Source organism: Mustela lutreola, chromosome 2 (assembly GCF_030435805.1).
Source record: "Mustela lutreola isolate mMusLut2 chromosome 2, mMusLut2.pri, whole genome shotgun sequence".
NCBI lineage: Eukaryota > Metazoa > Chordata > Mammalia > Carnivora > Mustelidae > Mustela > Mustela lutreola.
In genome coordinates, this window is record NC_081291.1 from 2,629,234 (window position 1) to 2,646,718 (window position 17,485).

At 59.4% G+C, this 17,485-nt stretch overlaps 3 protein-coding genes across 6 annotated transcripts in view; 2 read left to right on the plus strand and 1 right to left on the minus strand.

Annotated features, from left to right (window-relative positions):
• Window positions 1-5,674, plus strand: part of TJP3 (tight junction protein 3) — a 26,585-nt gene extending 20,911 nt beyond the window's left edge. For all 3 annotated transcript variants that reach the window (XM_059159467.1, XM_059159466.1, XM_059159468.1), the window contains exons 15-21: window positions 126-221; window positions 3,014-3,084; window positions 3,367-3,577; window positions 3,660-3,760; window positions 3,943-4,206; window positions 5,002-5,048; window positions 5,425-5,674. In XM_059159467.1, coding sequence (XP_059015450.1) covers window positions 126-221; window positions 3,014-3,084; window positions 3,367-3,577; window positions 3,660-3,760; window positions 3,943-4,206; window positions 5,002-5,048; window positions 5,425-5,527 — 893 coding nt within the window. In that variant the 3' untranslated portion in view covers window positions 5,528-5,674. The remainder of the gene's footprint in view (window positions 1-125; window positions 222-3,013; window positions 3,085-3,366; window positions 3,578-3,659; window positions 3,761-3,942; window positions 4,207-5,001; window positions 5,049-5,424) is intronic.
• APBA3 (amyloid beta precursor protein binding family A member 3) lies at window positions 5,632-13,282 on the minus strand. 2 transcript variants are annotated; one of them, XM_059159469.1, is made up of 11 exons: window positions 12,971-13,282; window positions 11,735-12,337; window positions 11,607-11,646; window positions 8,452-8,597; window positions 8,214-8,300; window positions 7,964-8,125; window positions 7,352-7,528; window positions 7,057-7,269; window positions 6,314-6,433; window positions 6,065-6,205; window positions 5,632-5,970 (listed from the first exon to the last, which is right to left on the minus strand). In XM_059159469.1, exons 2-11 carry the CDS (start codon window positions 12,308-12,310, stop codon window positions 5,899-5,901), a joined length of 1,734 nt encoding a protein of 577 aa, XP_059015452.1. In that variant the 5' UTR covers window positions 12,311-12,337; window positions 12,971-13,282; the 3' UTR covers window positions 5,632-5,898. The 2 variants fall into 2 exon arrangements, with proteins under 2 accessions (XP_059015452.1, XP_059015453.1); XM_059159470.1 differs by lacking the exons at window positions 8,452-8,597; window positions 11,607-11,646 and having other exon boundaries at window positions 12,971-13,281.
• Window positions 13,283-13,433: 151 nt separating this feature from the next.
• On the plus strand, window positions 13,434-16,869 carry MRPL54 (mitochondrial ribosomal protein L54). The gene is made up of 3 exons (XM_059159471.1): window positions 13,434-13,997; window positions 14,635-14,800; window positions 15,409-16,869. The coding sequence occupies exons 1-3, from the start codon at window positions 13,880-13,882 to the stop codon at window positions 15,539-15,541; spliced, it is 417 nt and encodes a 138-aa protein (XP_059015454.1). The 5' UTR covers window positions 13,434-13,879; the 3' UTR covers window positions 15,542-16,869.
• Window positions 16,870-17,485: the final 616 nt, after the last annotated feature.

The window sequence follows — 17,485 nt, forward strand, 5'->3', positions numbered from 1 at the left end:
GCTGTCCTTGCCCGCAGTGGACGCTGGGAGATGTAGTCTTTAGCTGAGCGGCCATGGACCTGGCTAGATCTAGCAGACTTCACTACACATGGGACCTTGATTGTTTTCATTTCGCTGCCCCTCAGCCAGCTTCAAGCGCCCGGTGGTGATCCTGGGGCCTGTGGCGGACATCGCGATGCAGAAGTTGACTGCTGAGATGCCTGACCAGTTCGAAATCGCAGGTGAGAACACAGGTCCTACAGTGGCCTTGTTGTGGGGGGCGGGGTCATTTGACAAGACTTTCCCCCGCCGCTGGGGCCAAAGCAGCTTGATGGCTGGGCTGCTGCGACTGCTGTTTGTTGGCAGCCCGTGGAGATGTGAGCACAGGAGGCGCCAGCACACCTCTAATGCTGGGGGCCGATGTCCGGAATCAATCTTGGAGCTCTTTGTCCAGATAGAGCCTCAGAATCCTTCTTTAAAGATTATTTATTTATTTATTTATTTGACAGAGAGAGAGATCACAAGTAGGCAGAGAGGCAGGCAGAGAGAGAGAGAGAGAGAGGAGGAAGCAGGCTCCCTGCCGAGCAGAGAGCCCACGCGGGACTCGATCCCAGGACCCCGAGATCATGACCCCAGCCGAAGGCAGCGGCTCAACCCACTGAGCCACCCAGGCGCCCAATCAGAATCCTTCTTAACACAGCTCACCAGGCAGCCAGCGTGCCACCCGGTCCCTCGTTTGTGGGTGAGATATTTACTGAGCCATCGACACAGCTTTGAACAAGAGAGACACTCCCCTGCGGAGGGCCCCAAATTAACGACTCCAGAAACAAGCTAGCTTAGGGGGTCAGCAGATTAAAGCTCCTGGGCCAAACCTGGCCCATCAGCTAAGCTTTAATACAGCCTGCTAACTAACAATGGTATTTTCACATTTTTAAAAAGATTTATTTATTTTTACAGAGAGAGCGAGAATACGCACCTGCAAGGGGGGAGGGGCAGAGGGAAAGAGAGAATCTCAAGCTGACCCCCCCATGAGCAGGGAACCCATTGTAGGGCTTGATCTCACAACCGACAGATCACAGCCTGAGCCAAAAATCCCCAGTCGGACACTTAACCCAGCGAGCCACTGAGGCGCCCCGTACTTACACATTTTAAATGGTTGAAGAGAAGTGAAAAGAAAAATTTTGTGACAGGTGAAAATGCTAATGAACTTCGAATCTCGGAATCTACAAATAAAGCTTTATTGGGAGACAGCCACGCCTGCTGACTTACATCCTGCCTGCGGCTGCTGTCCAGCAAGAAACGTTTGCAGAGCGCATGCACTGAACACAGAAAGCCTCTGCTCAGAGCCCCATGGGGCTGAGATCCCAGGAGCCCCCACAGGAGGGGGAGAGGCATTTGCAGACACAACAGCTCATCGAGCTCCTGGAGGGTCCTCTGATGGAGAGAGGCCGTTAGACGAGCACCTGTCAGCTTGAAGCAGTGCTGGGGAGTCCGTGTCCTAAATCCCTTCCTGCTCGTGGCTGGGTGGCCCCGAGCTGGTGGCTTGCCCTCCCTGAGACCTCCCTTCCCCGTCTCTCGGATGGGGCCTGTTGCGCTCACCAGATGTATCTGTGACAGCGGCTCATGGCTGAGGTTCCCGGGTGTGGGGTTCCCGCCGAGGGAGGTGTGAGCGTCTCAGGAGGTGTCCGTTTGGCCTTCTCACTGCCCCCGGGGCTCAGCAGCCTTCCAGGAGGCTTTTCCAAGAGCAACCTGGGACGCAGGGTCTGTGGGACAGGAACTTGGCCGCAGGAGGAGGCTCCGGGGTCCTGAGGGCCATAGTGTCAAAGCCAACATGAATGGCCAGTGTCCATGAGGATGTGGGAAGTTGGAGCCCTCGTGCGTGGCTTGGGGAACAGAGCGGGGCGGCCACTGGGGAGGACAGTTGGCAGCTCCTCAGAAAGTCAAACACAGAGTCATCATCTGACCCAGCCAGTGAGTCCACATCTGGGTCTACACCCAAGAAAAGTAAAGGGCAGGGGTCACGCTGACCGCTGACCCCTGCCCCGCCCTCCCCGCCCCTCCCCCCAGTTCCTAGCGGCATTGTCCATGGAGGCCAAACTGTGGACATGACCCAGGGTCAATGAGTAAACACGCCTCGGTCCATCCCCACGTGGGAACATGGTCCAGCCTTAGGACGGAAGTGACCTTGACACCTGCCACCACATGGAGGGACCCCAAAGACACTGGGCTCAGCGAGAGCAACCAGACCCAGAAGGACTCAACCCACAGGACCCCAGGAGGGCCCCAGAGGAGTCCCGTCCATACAGACAGGAGTCTGTGGGAGCCGGGGCCAGGGCAGGGCTGGGGAGTCTGTGCTTCACAGGGACAGTGTCTCTGTGTGGGGAGATGGAAAGTTCTGGAGATGGAGGGTGGGGATGACAGCGTGAGTGTGCTTCCTGCCACAGAGCTGTGCGCTTAGAGAGGGTTGAGGTGGTACATTTTATGCTATGCACATTTTATAACAATTAAAAAAAAGAAACCGCCTCCCCTCCGTGCCCCAGGGCAGGGCGTGTCTCCTCCTTCAGCTGCCTGGCTTTGCTAGAGGGCTTCCTGGAGGAAGCAGTGCTCCCTCTCAAGTCCTGGAGGACTGATGGGGGATGGGAGACCAGGCTCCTTCCACAGTCTGAGCAAAGGCCTGGAGTTGGGGGTCAAGTCTGGCAGAGGCAGTGTCTGGAACACAGACCCCAATTCAGGCTCCTCCCCCTGCCCCTTGTTGGCTTCGTGACCCTGAGCCAGTGACGTTCTGTCCCCGAGGCTGTTTCCCAGTGGGTCAGTAGCAGTGTGGGCCGCGGTCAGCAGGGAGACTGAGCGCCGTGAAGCGTCAGGCGCGAGGCTCGGGGAACTGCGGCGCGAGGCTAGGGGAACTGCGGCCGTTTTGCTCTCGGGGCGATGGGGAGCCAGGGTGGGTTCTTGAGCGGGGGAGGGGCAGGTGGGCTTGCATATGGGCTGCTGGCGAGCGCCCTTCCGAAGCCCCCGGCTTCTCTCCCCGCCACAGACAGTGTGTTGAGGGCGGACAGACCCTCCAAGATCATCAAGCTGGACACCGTGCGCATGATCGCCGAGAAAGTAAGCGGGGACTCCCCCAGCGCCCCTCGGGGAGGTGCTGTGATGTGGGGGCTTGGGAGGGACAGGCGAGCCCTGGGCCATCTCCGCCCTGCAGGACCTGCGGTGCGAGGCCGGGCTTCACCTTGACCTCGCCCCGCACACGCATCTCTGATGAGCTGTTCTTCACCTGCCTCTTGACTCGTCTCCACTCTGTCTCCGTGTTTCTGTCTCGGCGGTCTCTTCCTCTCCCCTCCCCCGCCCCCACTCCTCCCCCGCCCCCGCCTCCACGTGGCCTGGGCCCAGAACAAGCATGCGCTCTTGGATGTGACGCCGTCGGCGATCGAACGCCTCAACTACGTGCAGTACTACCCCATCGTGGTCTTCTGCGCCCCCGAGAGCCGCGGGGCCCTCAAAGCCCTGCGCCAGTGGCTGGCGCCCGCGTCTCGCCGCAGCTCGCGCCGCCTCTACGCGCAAGCCCGGGAGCTGCGGAAGCACAGCGAGCACCTCTTCACCGGTGGGCTGGGAGCCCGGGAGCCCGGGCAGGCGATGGGGCTGGGGCAAGGCTCTCCGCTGCGCTGATGCCCCCCTCCCCGCAGCCACCATCCCCCTGCATGGCACGAGTGACGGCTGGTACCAGGAGCTCAAGGCCATCATCCGCGAGCAGCAGACCCGGCCCATCTGGACCGCGGAGGACCAGGTGCGGGTCAGGGGTGGGGGCTTGTCCGCGGTCCAGCTTTGACCTGAGGTCAGGGTCATGACCTGGTTTGGGACTGAGATCGAAGGCTGGTGTCTGGGGTCAGGGATCTGGTCTGAGATCAGGGAGGGCCTGGCTGGTTGGGGGGTGGTGTCTTGGCTCAGCCTGGGCGCCCTGCCCCACAGCTGGACAACTCCTCAGAGGACAACCTGGAGCTCCCACACCGCGGCCTGGCGGACAGCTCCGCGGATCTGAGCTGTGACAGCCGGGTCAACAGCGACTATGAGACAGACGGCGAGGGCTACACCGACGGCGAGGGCGGGCCCCACACGGACGTGGACGAGGGTCCCCCAGCGCCAGCTCTGGCCCGGTCCTCGGAGCCGGTTCTGGCGGATGAGCCCCAGAGCCTGCAGGATCATGGGAGAGCCTCCAGTCCCCAAGGGGCCCAGGTGAGCAAGGACCCGGGGTGGCCCTGGCAGGGGTCTTGGGATGGGGCTGAGACACACCGCAGGGTGGGGGAGGGCCTGTTTCCCCCCAAGATATTAACAAACAGAAGTGTCTCAGACCCAGACCTAGGCCATTTGAACCCATGAGTCACTGAACAACTTTAAACAAATGTTTTAACCGCAGTGTTTCCTTATCTGGGATCCAATGGAACAGATCAATCTCCACGTCACAAGGTGGTGGTTTAAATTGAATGTGCTTACCCAAGTCCCAGCCCATAGGACTTGGGTGTTTACCAATAACAAATATTTACATATAGTATTCTTTGTGAGGCTGCCTCAGCCCCCAAAGTGCCTTTCGGTAAATCTGACAAAGGAACCCCTTCCTCCAGGCCCTTTTTAATTAAATGTGAAAATGTACACATCTATGATGTACTCCCAGGAGTTGAGCAGTACCCGACCTGCTCAACTGTCCATGGAAGCTTGCTTATGGGACAGGCACTATCCTGAGCACTTTCCATACATGATTATGAACTCCTAGCAACCCTCTGAGGAATTCTGGAGACAGGAAACCCAGCTCCTCCTGTGCTGACAGGCTAGGGGATCTCAGCCAAGGTCTTCCCTACCCCCATCCCAGCGTATCTTCTCACTAAAAATGAGAGAGGAGTTGCAGGCTTTGTGAGCGAGGAGAGCCTGTGGGCAGCACTGCTTGGGCCAAGGTGGGGAGCTGGGAGGGGGCGCACTTCATCCCAATTTTCCTCACTTTGGGGGAAGTGCTGATCTCCTTTCTTCCCCTCCTAGGTGGACAGCCACCCCCACCACGGTCAAAGGCGACAGGACAGTGTGCGGTAAGAGCTCCTGTACTCCAGACTGGAGCCCCTCAGCCCTTTTCCTGGGACACAGCCTCAGGGGATGAAGGGACCTGGAACCAAGCTGTTTTCACGTGCTCCCAGCCTAGTGGGCGAGATAAAAGCAGTAGGGCCAGTTCCACCCTAGGTAGTCAGGGCCCATTTCCTGACAGGAGTGGGAAAGCTTCCAGAAGGACAAGACATGAGATGGGGCTTTGAAGGATACATAGGAGTTCGTTAATGAGGGCTGACCCCTAAATCCACAGTCCTGCTCATCTCTGTCCACACACACTGTGCCTGGCAGAGAGTCAGCCTCAGGTAAGGGTAGTTCAAGCCTCCCCACCGCCCACAGCCTTTCCTGTTTCCTGATCCCCAGGACATATGGGCGGGAAGCCCTGAAGAAAAAGTTTACACGAGCTCGAGATATGGAATCCTCCGATGAGGACGGCTATGACTGGGGTCCGGCCACTGACCTGTGATGCCTTCCCCGGTGGCCGGGCTGACCCATACTCCCCCCTCCCCCTGGACGGGCCCAAACCCAGAGCTGGGACTCCATTTCCCATTCAAAACCTAGAACCCAGCCTCCTTCTGCCAGTCTTTTTAATAAATAGAGTATTTTCACAACACTGGTGTCTGGCGATTTTTGGAAAGGACACGGAGTGAGAGTTGGTTTTGTCTTTCTTCTCTCGACCCCTCAGACCTCAAGCCAAGATTTTGCCCATTTTTTTAAGCATTTAATGTTTTCCGTCAGAAAACAACAGGGCACTGAGAAGCCTTGGAGTCTCCACGGGCTCCCAGGGCCCCCGGGGCTAAGGCACGGCGGTGGGAAGGAGGGGACGCTGGTGGCTGCTCACAGGTACACGGGCTGCTCCTGGCCGGTGAGCAGGCGGTAGGTGGCCGCTGGCATCGTTTTGATGTGGACCTGTGGGCGGGGAAGGCAGAGAGGAGGTGGTGACTCCTGGGGGGAGGTGCGCTGGCAGGAGGCCCCGCCCCCTCCCCGCCCACTGCCCGCCCACCTCCGTGTGGGCCTCGGTGAGCAGCTCGATGATGCGGGCGTGCGGCGTGGCCACCACGCTGTGCCCGTTGATCTCGATGATGCGGTGCCCCACGCGCACGCCCCCGCGCTCTGCGATTCCGCCCCGGAGCAGACTGCAGATCTGCAGGGCGTGGGGACAGAGATGCCATGGTGGCTCAGGAGGCCGCGCTTGGGGCCACCAGCCCCCACTCCGTCCCCCAACCTCCCCGTCCTGGGGCCAGGGTCTCACGATGCCGTCCTCCACGCAGAAGCCCAGCTGCTCGCGGGCGTGTGGCCGGCGGATGATGGCGGTGGTGACCGGCGGGCAATGGATGATGCTGAGGGTCACTGAGGTCTGTGACTTCACCTCCTGCGCGGGACGGGGGCTGTTGGCCTAGTGGGGCCTCCAGGGTGCCGTCGGGCCTCTCGGCACACTGTAGCACCCCAGGGCCTCAGATTATCCACTCGTGAAATGGAGCTTCGGAGTCAAGGCTCTGGATTCTAGAAGACCCCTCGAGAAGCAGTTAAGAACACAGACTCAAGCCAGGAGGCCTTGGGGCCAAGCGGTGACCTCTCCCCTCCCCATCTCTTCCTATGGTTCTAGAATATCCTCTAGAACATCTGCAGTCTCAGCTTCCCCGTCAAGAGCACGGTTCTAGCAGCATCTGCCACGCTCGCTCAGTAACATGCTGGACGGTATGGGAAGTCCTCCCCAGCTCTGGGCCTCGGTTTCCCCAGCTGGCAACAAGGGTCAAGGCTCAAGAACACACTGGCAGCCTCGTGGCGGAGAGGAGGGCTCCTGGCCCTGCAGCTAGACTGCCTGAGTTCATATGCTGCCCCCACACCATCAAGGTCCCCCTGGACCAGCAGCGCCCCCTCTCGGAGGCTCTGTCTCCCCAGCACACGGGGGTGGGTGGGACCTCACACTCTGCCTTGCCCCTTCCAGAGGGCGCCAGGGAAGGACACCCCGGCCACCCCACGGCGTGGACTCACGCGGACAGCAGCCTGGCAGGCGGCCAGGGGCAGCCCCACCAGGCTGGTCCCGTTGATGGCGGTGAGGCGGTCCCCAATGCTGAGGGCCCCCGAGCGCTCAGCGGGGCCCCCGTGCAGCAGGTTGGCGATGACAGCCGTGGGCAGCAGGGAGCCCCAGCCCGACTCCACCAGGGCCACGCCCAGGCCCTCGCCCCGGCGCTTCTCGATGCACACCTGGGAGGGGGGACATGGGGTGAGGGGGGCATGAGGGCTGCCCCGGGGGAGGCGGGGAGGGGCCACCATCCCTTGTGCTCACCTCCCTGCAGTTCTCGCTGTTGGAGAAGTGGTCGAGGTCCCCGTTGTGGAGGTGGCCGGGGCCCGTGGCCTGGCTCTGCTGGGCGCCCACCTGGCTGGGGTCAAGGCCGCTTTCCCAGAGGAACTGGCTGTAGGCCACGGAGAAGGCCTGGCCGATGGCCTGAGCAATGAGCTGAGCCTGCACGCCGATGGGTGACATCTCTTGGGGGATGCCCCACCCACCTCCTTCAGGTCCCCCAAACCCTCTGGCGTCCTCAGGGCCGAGCCCTCCCGCCCCCGTGGCAGGGGCACGATTCCCAGGCGGCAGTGGATCCCCTGTGGCTTCTGGGGACTGTGAAACCAGCCACTGTCTTGGGGAATCTCTGGGGGTGGGGGGGGAGGGAGAAGGGCCTGGAGCTGGGAAGGTTCGGGGTCGGGCGCCAGTCTCCGGGGCTTCCAGGAAGGGCCAGGGGCTTTGGGGGTGGGGAGGGAGACAGCGGCCAGCACTGGGGACCAGTGGGAGGACACTGTGGTGACAGCATGGCCAGGAGGGCTCTGGAAGAGGGTAGAGCCAGCCTGAGATCCCCCCCCAACGCCAACCCCCCACCAGAATGCCCGGAGCAGGGCTGCTCACGTCTTCGGAGTGGAAGACGTGGCAAAGCATCTTGTAGAGCTTGTGGCTGGGGGCCTGGGACGCCGGCCGCCGGGCCAGCCGCCGCCGCGCCATGAGCACCAGCACGCTGCCGATGTCCGCGATGTAGGAGATGGTCTGCAGGGCATGGTCCATCATGGCCTCCTGGGAGTGGGGGGACACCGGGCCTGGGCGGGCTGTGCGGGCCCTCAGCGGGGCCCCCATACCCCGGCAGCCGGCCCCGGCCCCATACCTGGGAGTCGGCCGTCAGAACCTTGACCCTCTTGGTGGACACGAAGAGGTCCACTTCTGTCATGGGCTGGGTCTCCCCGTCGGGGGCCTGTGGGTGGGGGGGGTGGGAGGTGGAGGTCTGCGAAGACCCAGCCTCTGCTGTGCTGGGCTCTGAGGGCCTCAGGGGACCTGGCCAGCAGCCCATCCGCCCACCCGCCCACTGGCCCTGGGGAAGCCCACCTGCCCAGCCCTAGCTTCACCTTGACGCGGTCCATCGCCTCCCGGGCCTGGGCCATGCGTGTGCTGGGGGGCGGGTTCCGCTCAGACACCAGCTGGGTGGAGCCCAAGTATTTGGCCCCAAATATGACACCGTCTAGGAGGTCTTCGTGGTCACAGGGACCAGGGACTGAAGGCAACAGTGGAGGACGGTCAGCCCCTGCGAGCCCCCAACCACGCCTGTCCAACCCCACGGGCGCTGCCCTGGGTCTCGGCTCCCTCAGGGGTCTGGAAGCACAGAGTTCTACCCCGTGGTTTAGCCCCCCTGAACCACACGCATCCGCCCACTGTTCCAGAACCATCTCATCTTCAGGAGCCAGACATCTAGAGACCTCTTGTTTGTCTACAGCCAGCTCGGACTCTGTCCATGGGGCAGTTTCAAGAGTCCTCCCGGAGTCTAGAACCGAGGCCAGATCCCAGAAGTACTCCAGCACTCGGGCACCTCCACCCTGGCTTTCTAGAATTCTGTCATCCAGCTAGAACCAGGCACTCCCATTTCTAAAACCAGCAACCTTATAAAACCACAGACAACTGCTCTCAAAGGTTCAGGAATCCCCCGAATCAATCCGGAGCCAGTCAGCTTTCCGGCTGTTTGAGAACTCTCCCTTCTCAGCCCAGGACTGCAGGCAACTCCACGGTTCCAGAACTCCCCAATCAGAGCAGGAAGAGATGACTTCCCCCATGTCTAAAATTCTCACACTATCCAGAACCCCAAATGGCTCCTCGTGGTTCCAGAGCTTTTCCACAGGTCCCACCCCACAGGATTCTGCAGGGTCTAGAAATCAGCACCCCTCCAGAACCAAATTTTCCTACTCCATGACTCTGTAACTTCCTAATCGTAATGGCATTGGCCATCACGGCCATTGGCTCTTCCTATGGTTCTGGAACATCTTCAAATGGTCGGAACACTTCGGCTGATCCCAGCGGACCTAAGAGGATATCAGTAGTCCAGAAAAGAGCAACTCTGCGTGTAGTTCTAGAATTCCACCAACCTAGCCCAGCACTGCACGGGAACTCTGCAGTCAAGGCTCCATAATTCCTGAGCAATCCAGAACCAGCCAGTTCTAGAATGTCCTAACAAGGAGTGGTTGCTTTTCTGGTTTAGAACTGCAGGTGAAGGCCCCAGCTTTGGATGACCTGAAGTGAGTTTTATCTAAAGCCCCTTCTGCCCACTATCTTTTGGGATCTAAGCATTCTGGAAAAACAAACAGGTCCACTCAGGGTTTCTAGAACCACACCACCTAGTACTCTAGCGGCCACACACGTGTAAGGATTATGCACCTCAGAAATGCAAACTGGATTTTGGAAATTTAGTATGAAAAAAAAGGTAAAATAATTGTTAAGATGTTGATTATATATGGAAATGACACCTTAACTCGCCTGAGTTACTTAAAATGTTATTACTTTTTCCGTTGTTTTTTTTGTTTTTTTTTTTTTAAGTTTTTGCTTTTTGTTTAAGCAATCTCTACACCCAACATGGGGCTTAAAATCATGACTGTGAGATCAAGAGTCCCACATCCTCTGACCAAGCCAGTCAGGTGCCCCGTGTTTATTTTTGTTAAAGCAGATAACTAGGAAATTCAAAGTCACACATAGGGGTACCTGGCTGGCTCAGCTGACTCTTGATTTCGGCTCGGGTCCTGATCTCAGGGTCATGGGGTCAAGCTCTGTATCGGGTCCCGCACTGAGTGAGGAGTCTGCTCAGGGTTTTCTTTTTTAATGTTTCATTTGTTTATTTGAGAGAGAGAAAGAGTGAGCACAAGCAGAGGGAGCAGCAGAGGGGAAGGGAGTAGTGGGGAGCCCAACGTGGGGCTCAATCCCAGGACCCTGAGATCATGATCTGAGCCAAGGGCAGATGCTTAACTGACTGAGCCCCCCAGGCGCCCCTGGCTGGGACTTTCCCTCTGCCTCTGCCCCTCTCACAGCTAACATGCACACACTCCCTCTCACACTAAATGCAATTTTTTAAAAAAAGTCACACATCACTCATGTTATGATTCTATTGTACAGCACGACTCTAGAACTTTCTGATTACTCTGGAATCAGACAGCCCTGTCCACAGGCCTAGAACACCCCCTGGTCTAGAACTATAAGCAGATAAGCTCTATTCACTCCATGATTACCAAACTCCCCAGTCTAGACAGCTCTGTTCACCATTCTAGAACACGTTCAAGCCCAGGTTCTTTTAAACCTAGAACCACGGGGCAAAATGCCAAGTTCTGGAACTCCCAAGGTAAGTCATTGCTCCACCCATGATTCCAGCACCTTCTTGGAACTCTAAGTCCAAACGAGCTTCACCTTCCGACAACCATAAAACTTGCTCTTTGACTTGCAGCCCTAGGTAGTCTAGGGGGAAATCCTAGAACATTCTAGGTGCCCAGAACTGGTTCTTTCCATGTTTTCAGGGCAGAGATTGACAAATTTTTTCTTTTCTTTCTTTCTTTTTTTTTTTAAAAAAGCACACCCTGGAGCCTCCACACCCAGCCGGGAGCCCAACGCGGGGCTTGAACCCACAGCCCAGAGATCAAGACCTGAGCTGAGCTCAAGAGTTGGACGCTTCAGCGACTGAGCCATCCAGGCATCCCAAGATTGACAAACTTTCTATGCAGGGGGCCAAACTGCAGACAGTCTGTCTCTGTGGGCCAGTCGGTCTGCACTGCAACTACTCAACCTGCCCGTTGTAACATGAAAACCACCGTAGACAATATGTAAATGAATGGGCAGGACTGTGTCTCAATAAAACTTTATTTGTGGACACGGAAATGGGAGTTGCATATCGTTTTCACACATCGAGAAATGCTGCTCTGTTTTTCTCCAACCACTTAAAGACATAAAAGCCCCTGTTAGCTCATGAGACAAGCCCAAACGGGCGGGTTGGATCTGACCATAGACGGTAATTTGCCAGCCCCTGCTCTAAAACCCAGCGCCATGAATCCCACGCCTGCCCCTCCTGTCCCCATCCATTCTAGAACATTCTCACCACTCTCTCCCACACCATCTGGAATCTACTCAACCAACCTCAGAGCCTCTCTAGAAGCAACTCCTTACTGGGAAGCTTTGTACCGTTTTTGGGAGGAGCCTGATTGGGGTGATTCTGAAATTGCTAAATCTCTGGGGCCAGGGTGGGCGGGACACTCACCCTCCTGGAGGGCAGGGTATGGCACCGGGGTCTTGGGGCTCTGGAAGAAGATAGAAGAGGGGTAGGACTGAGTGCCCTGGCTTGGTTCCTGGCAGCAGAGGTCCCCTGGGGGGCAGGACAGGCTCTACCTGGGTACTGGCACGTGGTTCTTCAGGAGCAACCAGAGGAACTGTTTCCAGCCAGGGTTCTGGGGAGCTGCTGGAGCTCCTGCTGCCACCCTGCTCGGCAGAAGCTCCCTCCGCCCATTCCGGGGCGCTGGTATCTCCGTCTGGGTCCTCAGGGGGCTGCAGTGGGCGAGGGGCAGGGTCCGGAGGTTCCTTGGGACAAGACTGGGAAGGAGGGCACTCCTGGCAATGCAAAAGGCTCAGCAGGTCGTCCCGGCCGGCCTCGGCAGACAAGAGCCCATGGCCATCAGCAATGTCCCCAGAGGCCAGGCCGTGGCCCGTGGCCACGTGCAAAGGGCAGGGAGGTCCATCCGGGGACGAGCCCACCAGATCACCAGGCAGAGCCTCAAACTGGGGTACCAGGTCCTCAATACTTGGCCCATCGAGTTCCATCTGTCCCAGGCTGCCGGAGCGTCTTGGCACCGGGTCCCACTGGCAGCGGGGGGGTAGGTCCTGAGAGGGTGAAAGTGTGTCCCTGGGCTCCTCCAAGTCCATAGCTGGAGGGCCCGCGGGAGACTGCGAAGCTGTCAAGAATTCCATGCCTGGACCCCAGGCTCAGGCCAGCATCTGCAAGAGAGATTCAACGATAAGACTAACCGAGTGCCAGCATGGTGTCAGGCTCCAGGTGGGTGCTGTCCGTGTAGAACACAGAATCTAGCCCCCATCATACCCTGCAAGGTATGGTCTCCAATTTACGGCTGAGGAAATCCAGATGCCAAATAGGCAGTGGTAAGAGAGTGGCTTCATAGGCTCGGAACCTGGGAGTACGCCCCTGGACCTGTCAGCCCAGGCCTCTCCCCACCCGTGGACCCTATTCCCCCAGACTTGGTTCTTCCAAGTCTCCCCTAGCGCGACCTGTAACCCAGGCTGGAGACTCAGCCTGACTACACAAACGCGCTGGGTGCAGGTCCCCGACACCTCGCACTCAGGACCTCAGCCTAAGACTAGATCCAGGACCCCAGACTCAATATTAGAGATCCAAGACGCCAGAAAGCGGAGCCTAGTCTCAAAACCTCCAAGACCACGCTCAAGACCAACCCCGGACTCTGACCCGGACCTCAGAATCCTGCCTGAAAACGTAAGTCCACCTAAAGCTACGAGTGAAGCCCCCAGTCCCCTCGCGGACCCCAGCCTCAAGACTTCAGACCCCCTTCCCCAGCCGCCGCCTCCGGACCCCGCTCTGCCCACCGAGGCACTCACTTCCTAAACCGAGGTGGCCTCGGACTTCGAGACCCCCCCAGATTATCCCCAGCCGAACAGTCCTCCAGCGGCCGCCGCTCCCGGATTCCCGGTCCCGGCGCCGCCAGGTCTGTCCGGGCAGCGCTCGCACCCACTGGGCTTGCGCGCGTGTGCGGAGCCTGCTGGGAAATGTAGTTCGCCCAGCCAGCCTCACCGCGCGGGAGCCCTGGGTGCCGGAACCAAGGGTTCGAATCCCGGGCCTCTTCACGCAGAGCGGAAGTCGGGCTGCCCTCTGGACCCGTTTCTTCAATTACAAATTGGGGTTAGTGATCACTGCCTGCCATGGACGGCTGTGGGCATTATTCCAATGGATGGCAGATGGGAAGAAATGGGACCAGGAAGTATTAAGGTGAGAGGCGGTCTCTTTCGACCCCAGAGACACCGGAAGCAGCGCAGGGACCCTATTGTAGACGGACTTCCGGTTTCGCTCCCAGTTGGGAGGCGGAGGGCACGTCCTGGTATAACTTTCCGTCCCTGAAGCTGAAGCTAATAATAGCGCCTACCTCCTACTTGTGAGGACTAAAGGAGATCGCGCTGGGAACGGATTTGGCAAAAGGTCTGGAATATAATGAGTCTTAGGTATTGGCTCCTTTTAGGCTTTCAGTAATGGCCCGTTAAATAGAATCGGGAATGTATAAAGCGTGACCTTAAAGTGATAACGGAAGAAGGGCAATAGGTAAATGAAATACTTTTTGAAAGTCCCCTCTGAACAGTAACAGGGTATCTAGAAAAGATTAAAGAAGGCACCGTGGACGCCCAAGACTGGAATACTACATTTCCCAGAAATCTGTAGGAGCCTACAACTCCCAAGCACCCCTTGCCTGCTGTCGTCTCCCGGAAAAGTGCACGTGCCGGCAGTCAGCATACGTCATGGCGGCCAGACGCCTCATTGGGGCTACGTGGACCTGGACCTGCTGGCGGACCCTGGAGCTCCTGGTGCCTGCCGAGCCTGGAAGACTCCTCATACGGGGCTATGCCAAGAGACCGGGTGAGCTGGGTTGAGAGGGACCCAGAAGAGAGAAGTTTGGGACACTGGGGAAATAGTGCGCAGGCGCTGGGTTGGGAGGGGCTTCCTAGAATCATTGCGCAAGCGCAAAGAGGCAGGCGCTGAGCGCTGTGCGCTCTGCGCAGGCGCAGTGTGAGATTCCCGGGAAGGGATTGCTCTTAACTGCGCAGGTGCGGGGTGTTTTTCTTGCTTGGGGGGTGGGGTTGTCATGAACTTGGGTCCCAGTCCTGTTTGTGGCCTTAACGGCACTGTGTGGTCTTGAGCAAATCGCCACTGGAAGTTTGAGGACGACTGGGGCCCATCTGAGCATTAGGCGCTTGAAACAAAGGCAAAACCTCCCGGGTATGGCCTGGCCTGCTCTGTGTTGGGAGGAGGGAGCTGAGGAGGGGTTGGGGCTTCAGGACGCGTGCCACCCCTTCTCTGGGAGAGGAACAGAGCTGGAGAGCAGTGATCGGTCGCTGCAAGCGTCAGTGTTCGATGCAGGCCATGTCCCACTTAAATCGTCTTGGGTGCAGCAGACGGTCTAGTCGGGGTGGGGGGCACCAGCGGTAAGAGGGGCAGAAGGGAAGGCCGGCCTCCCGCGGCCGCCGCTGGCAGAAATGACTCTCCCACCCCGCAGTCATGAAGGGGGGCAAAGGCGGCAAAGGCGGTGTGGCCAGTGAGGCCCTGAAGGACCCAGACGTGTGCACAGACCCTGTCCGACTCACCACCCATGCCATGGGTGTCAACATCTACAAGGAGGGCCAGGACGTGGTCCTGAAGCCAGACTCAGAGTACCCTGAGTGGTGAGTGAGCCAGGCTGGAGAGCCCAGAGAGCGCGAGACCCGGTGAAGAGGGTCTGGCTGATCAAATCTGAGGCTTCCGTGGGGCCTCCCTGGGGGAGGGAGGCAGGACTCGAGACCCCAGTGGGTGGAAGGAGCTTTAAAGGTGGAGGGTATAGTCAGTGCAAAGGCCCTGGGGCAGGACTGCACCCAGTTTGTTAGAACAGCGGGAAGTGAAGGCGGAGCATAGAGGGAGATGAGGCGGGAGGTGATGGATCTCAGCCCTCACAGGGCCCCGGGGGATGCAGGGAAGACTTTGCTCTTGTCCTAGGACCAGTAGCAGGACATAGAAGCCATTGACTGTGCTGATCCTTAAAGCTTAGGGACAGTTCAGAAATTTTGAGTGAATGGGTGGGGAGGTGTTCCCCGCGGACATTACAGACAGTGACCAGGAGGCAGAAGACTCAGGGCATCCCCAGCTCAGGGTGGGGAGGTCATGCCCCAGGAGGTCACCACCACCACCATGTGGCTGGGCTGCAGGGCCCAGGCTGCTGCCACCTCTGCCCATGGCGCCCCGGGTGGGGGGCCCTCTGGGGCTGTGCCTTGCCTGATTCCTGCCCATGCTACGGCAGGCTGTTCCAGATGAACGTGGGACCCCCCAAGAAGCTGGAGGAGCTGGACCCCGAGACCCGGGAGTACTGGCGGCTGCTGCGGAAACACAACATCTGGCGTCACAACCGCCTGAGCAAGAACCGGAAGTTCTAGTGGGCCAGCGGCCGGCCGGCCGGAGTGCTGGGACCTCGCCAGGCCCCGGAGGAGGACCCTGCGGCACGCCTCGGCTTCTCCACCTGGCCTCCACGGGAGACTTTATCTTCCTGGAGAAAACGGGGTTTTCTGAGGACAGAGGAGCCCCCTGAGCTGGTGCCTATTTGGTCCCCACAGCAAGGCTGGATCAGGGCGCTGTCTAGGGCGGGTGGGCAAGGTGGCAGGCCCGGGGGCCGGGGGATGAGGGGGTGCCTCAGGCCTGCGGCTCCAGGGGGGAGGCTTTTCTAGACACGCCTCTCAGTTGTAGGGGATTCAACGCTGTTCCCAACTCTGCGACCATGGGAGAGGGACTGACGCATCTGGGGCAGGCTCTCCCAGTGTGCTGGGCTCGGGGGCTCCGGTATCCCGATGGCCCGCTCCCTCTGGCTCTGGGTCCTTGTCGCCCCGGTGGGTAGTTTCTGGACGAGGGTAGCTCCAGGACTCCTGGCTGACACCCCCTACCTGGTTTGGCAAGCCCAGCCAGAGGGACGGGACGACTTCTCCTTCCTACTAAGGTCACGTGTTCTCTGCATTGGCCATTTGAGCCCCGGGACCTAGGTCTACCCACTGTCTTCCTGTCACCCCACTCGTGCCCAGGGCTCAACCTCTCCCGCGCCCACCCCACCAGGAAGTGCATCGGGAGTTTTGCATTGGGCCCATGAACCTGACCCACAGCCTGAGTGAGAACCAGCTCCCAGCGGCCCCACTTCTGTCCTGCCTGCCTAGGGGCAGGGGCTCCAGGGCCGAGTCAGAGAGGGTGTGTGATTGCAGGGGTGGAGTGGCACGATGCGGGTACCACCTGGGGGGCTGGACCAGGGCCCTCCAGGCCCCTCTGTGCTGTCTTGTCTAGCGGGGTGGGCAGAGCTGGGGGCTAATTCTGCCTCCTCCCAGGAAACCCAGAGCCCTCATCCGCTTAGGAGGACTGCGCCAAGCAGATTACCTGCCCTCCCTGGTGGCCCGTCCAGAGCAGGTCCCAACCCTCCCGCCTGGGGAGCTCCGGGACTCTCAGGGTAGAAACAGTTGTAATGGCCACAAGGCCTGACCAGACCTGCCTCCTATCACCTCACTGCCCACGCCTCGCTCATTGATCAGCCCCAGGGACCTCCTGGTGGTTCCTCCCCTTCACTGGGCCCAGTCCTGCCCCAGGGCGTTTGGACATGCCATTCCCTCTGCCTGGGTGGCTCTTCCCGCAGGTGTCCCCATGGCTTGCTCTTTTACCTCCTCCAGTTCTCCGATGTCCCCTCCAAGAGGCCCACGACCGCCCTGTTAAACTTCAGTCCTGCCCCACACTCGATTGCCTCCTGTCTTGCTTTCCCTCAGCACTTAAAGCCAGCGGGCGCTTCGCGTACGTGTGTTTATTCGGGTGTGCTGCTCGTCTCCGGCGGGGCTCCGCCAGGGCAGGGGTTTTTATCTGTTCGCCAGCGTGTCTGCACTGCATGGCGGGCGGATGGATGGGGGGGTGGGTGGACGGGTGAGCGGCCCAGCTGCCACAACGTACAGAACACGCGGCCATGGGACTCATGTATGAGATGCCAAGTGAGCTGAGCTGAGCTGAGCAGACCCGCTCGAACCCCAGCGGGTATGTGCTGGCGTGGGGACCCAGCAGTGCACCTGTGGTCCCTTCATGGACCGAGCTCACACAGGGTGCTGGTCGCCTGCAGCTTCTGCCCTTAGCCCCTCCCCTCCATCCTGACCCCGGCTGCCGCGTCCTTTGGGGAGGTCCCCTGTCGTGCGGATGCTAGGCCAGTCCCAAGCCTGGTCGCACCCTGTTCCTTGCCCTCCGCGGCCTCCTTGTCCTGGGGTCCATCTGAGTTCTGGGAAGGCTGGTCGGCAAGCCTGGCCTCTCTGGGCCTCGGTTTCCTCTCCCACAGAGCAGCCGTGTGAGGGGTGAAGCGACGGGCCCCG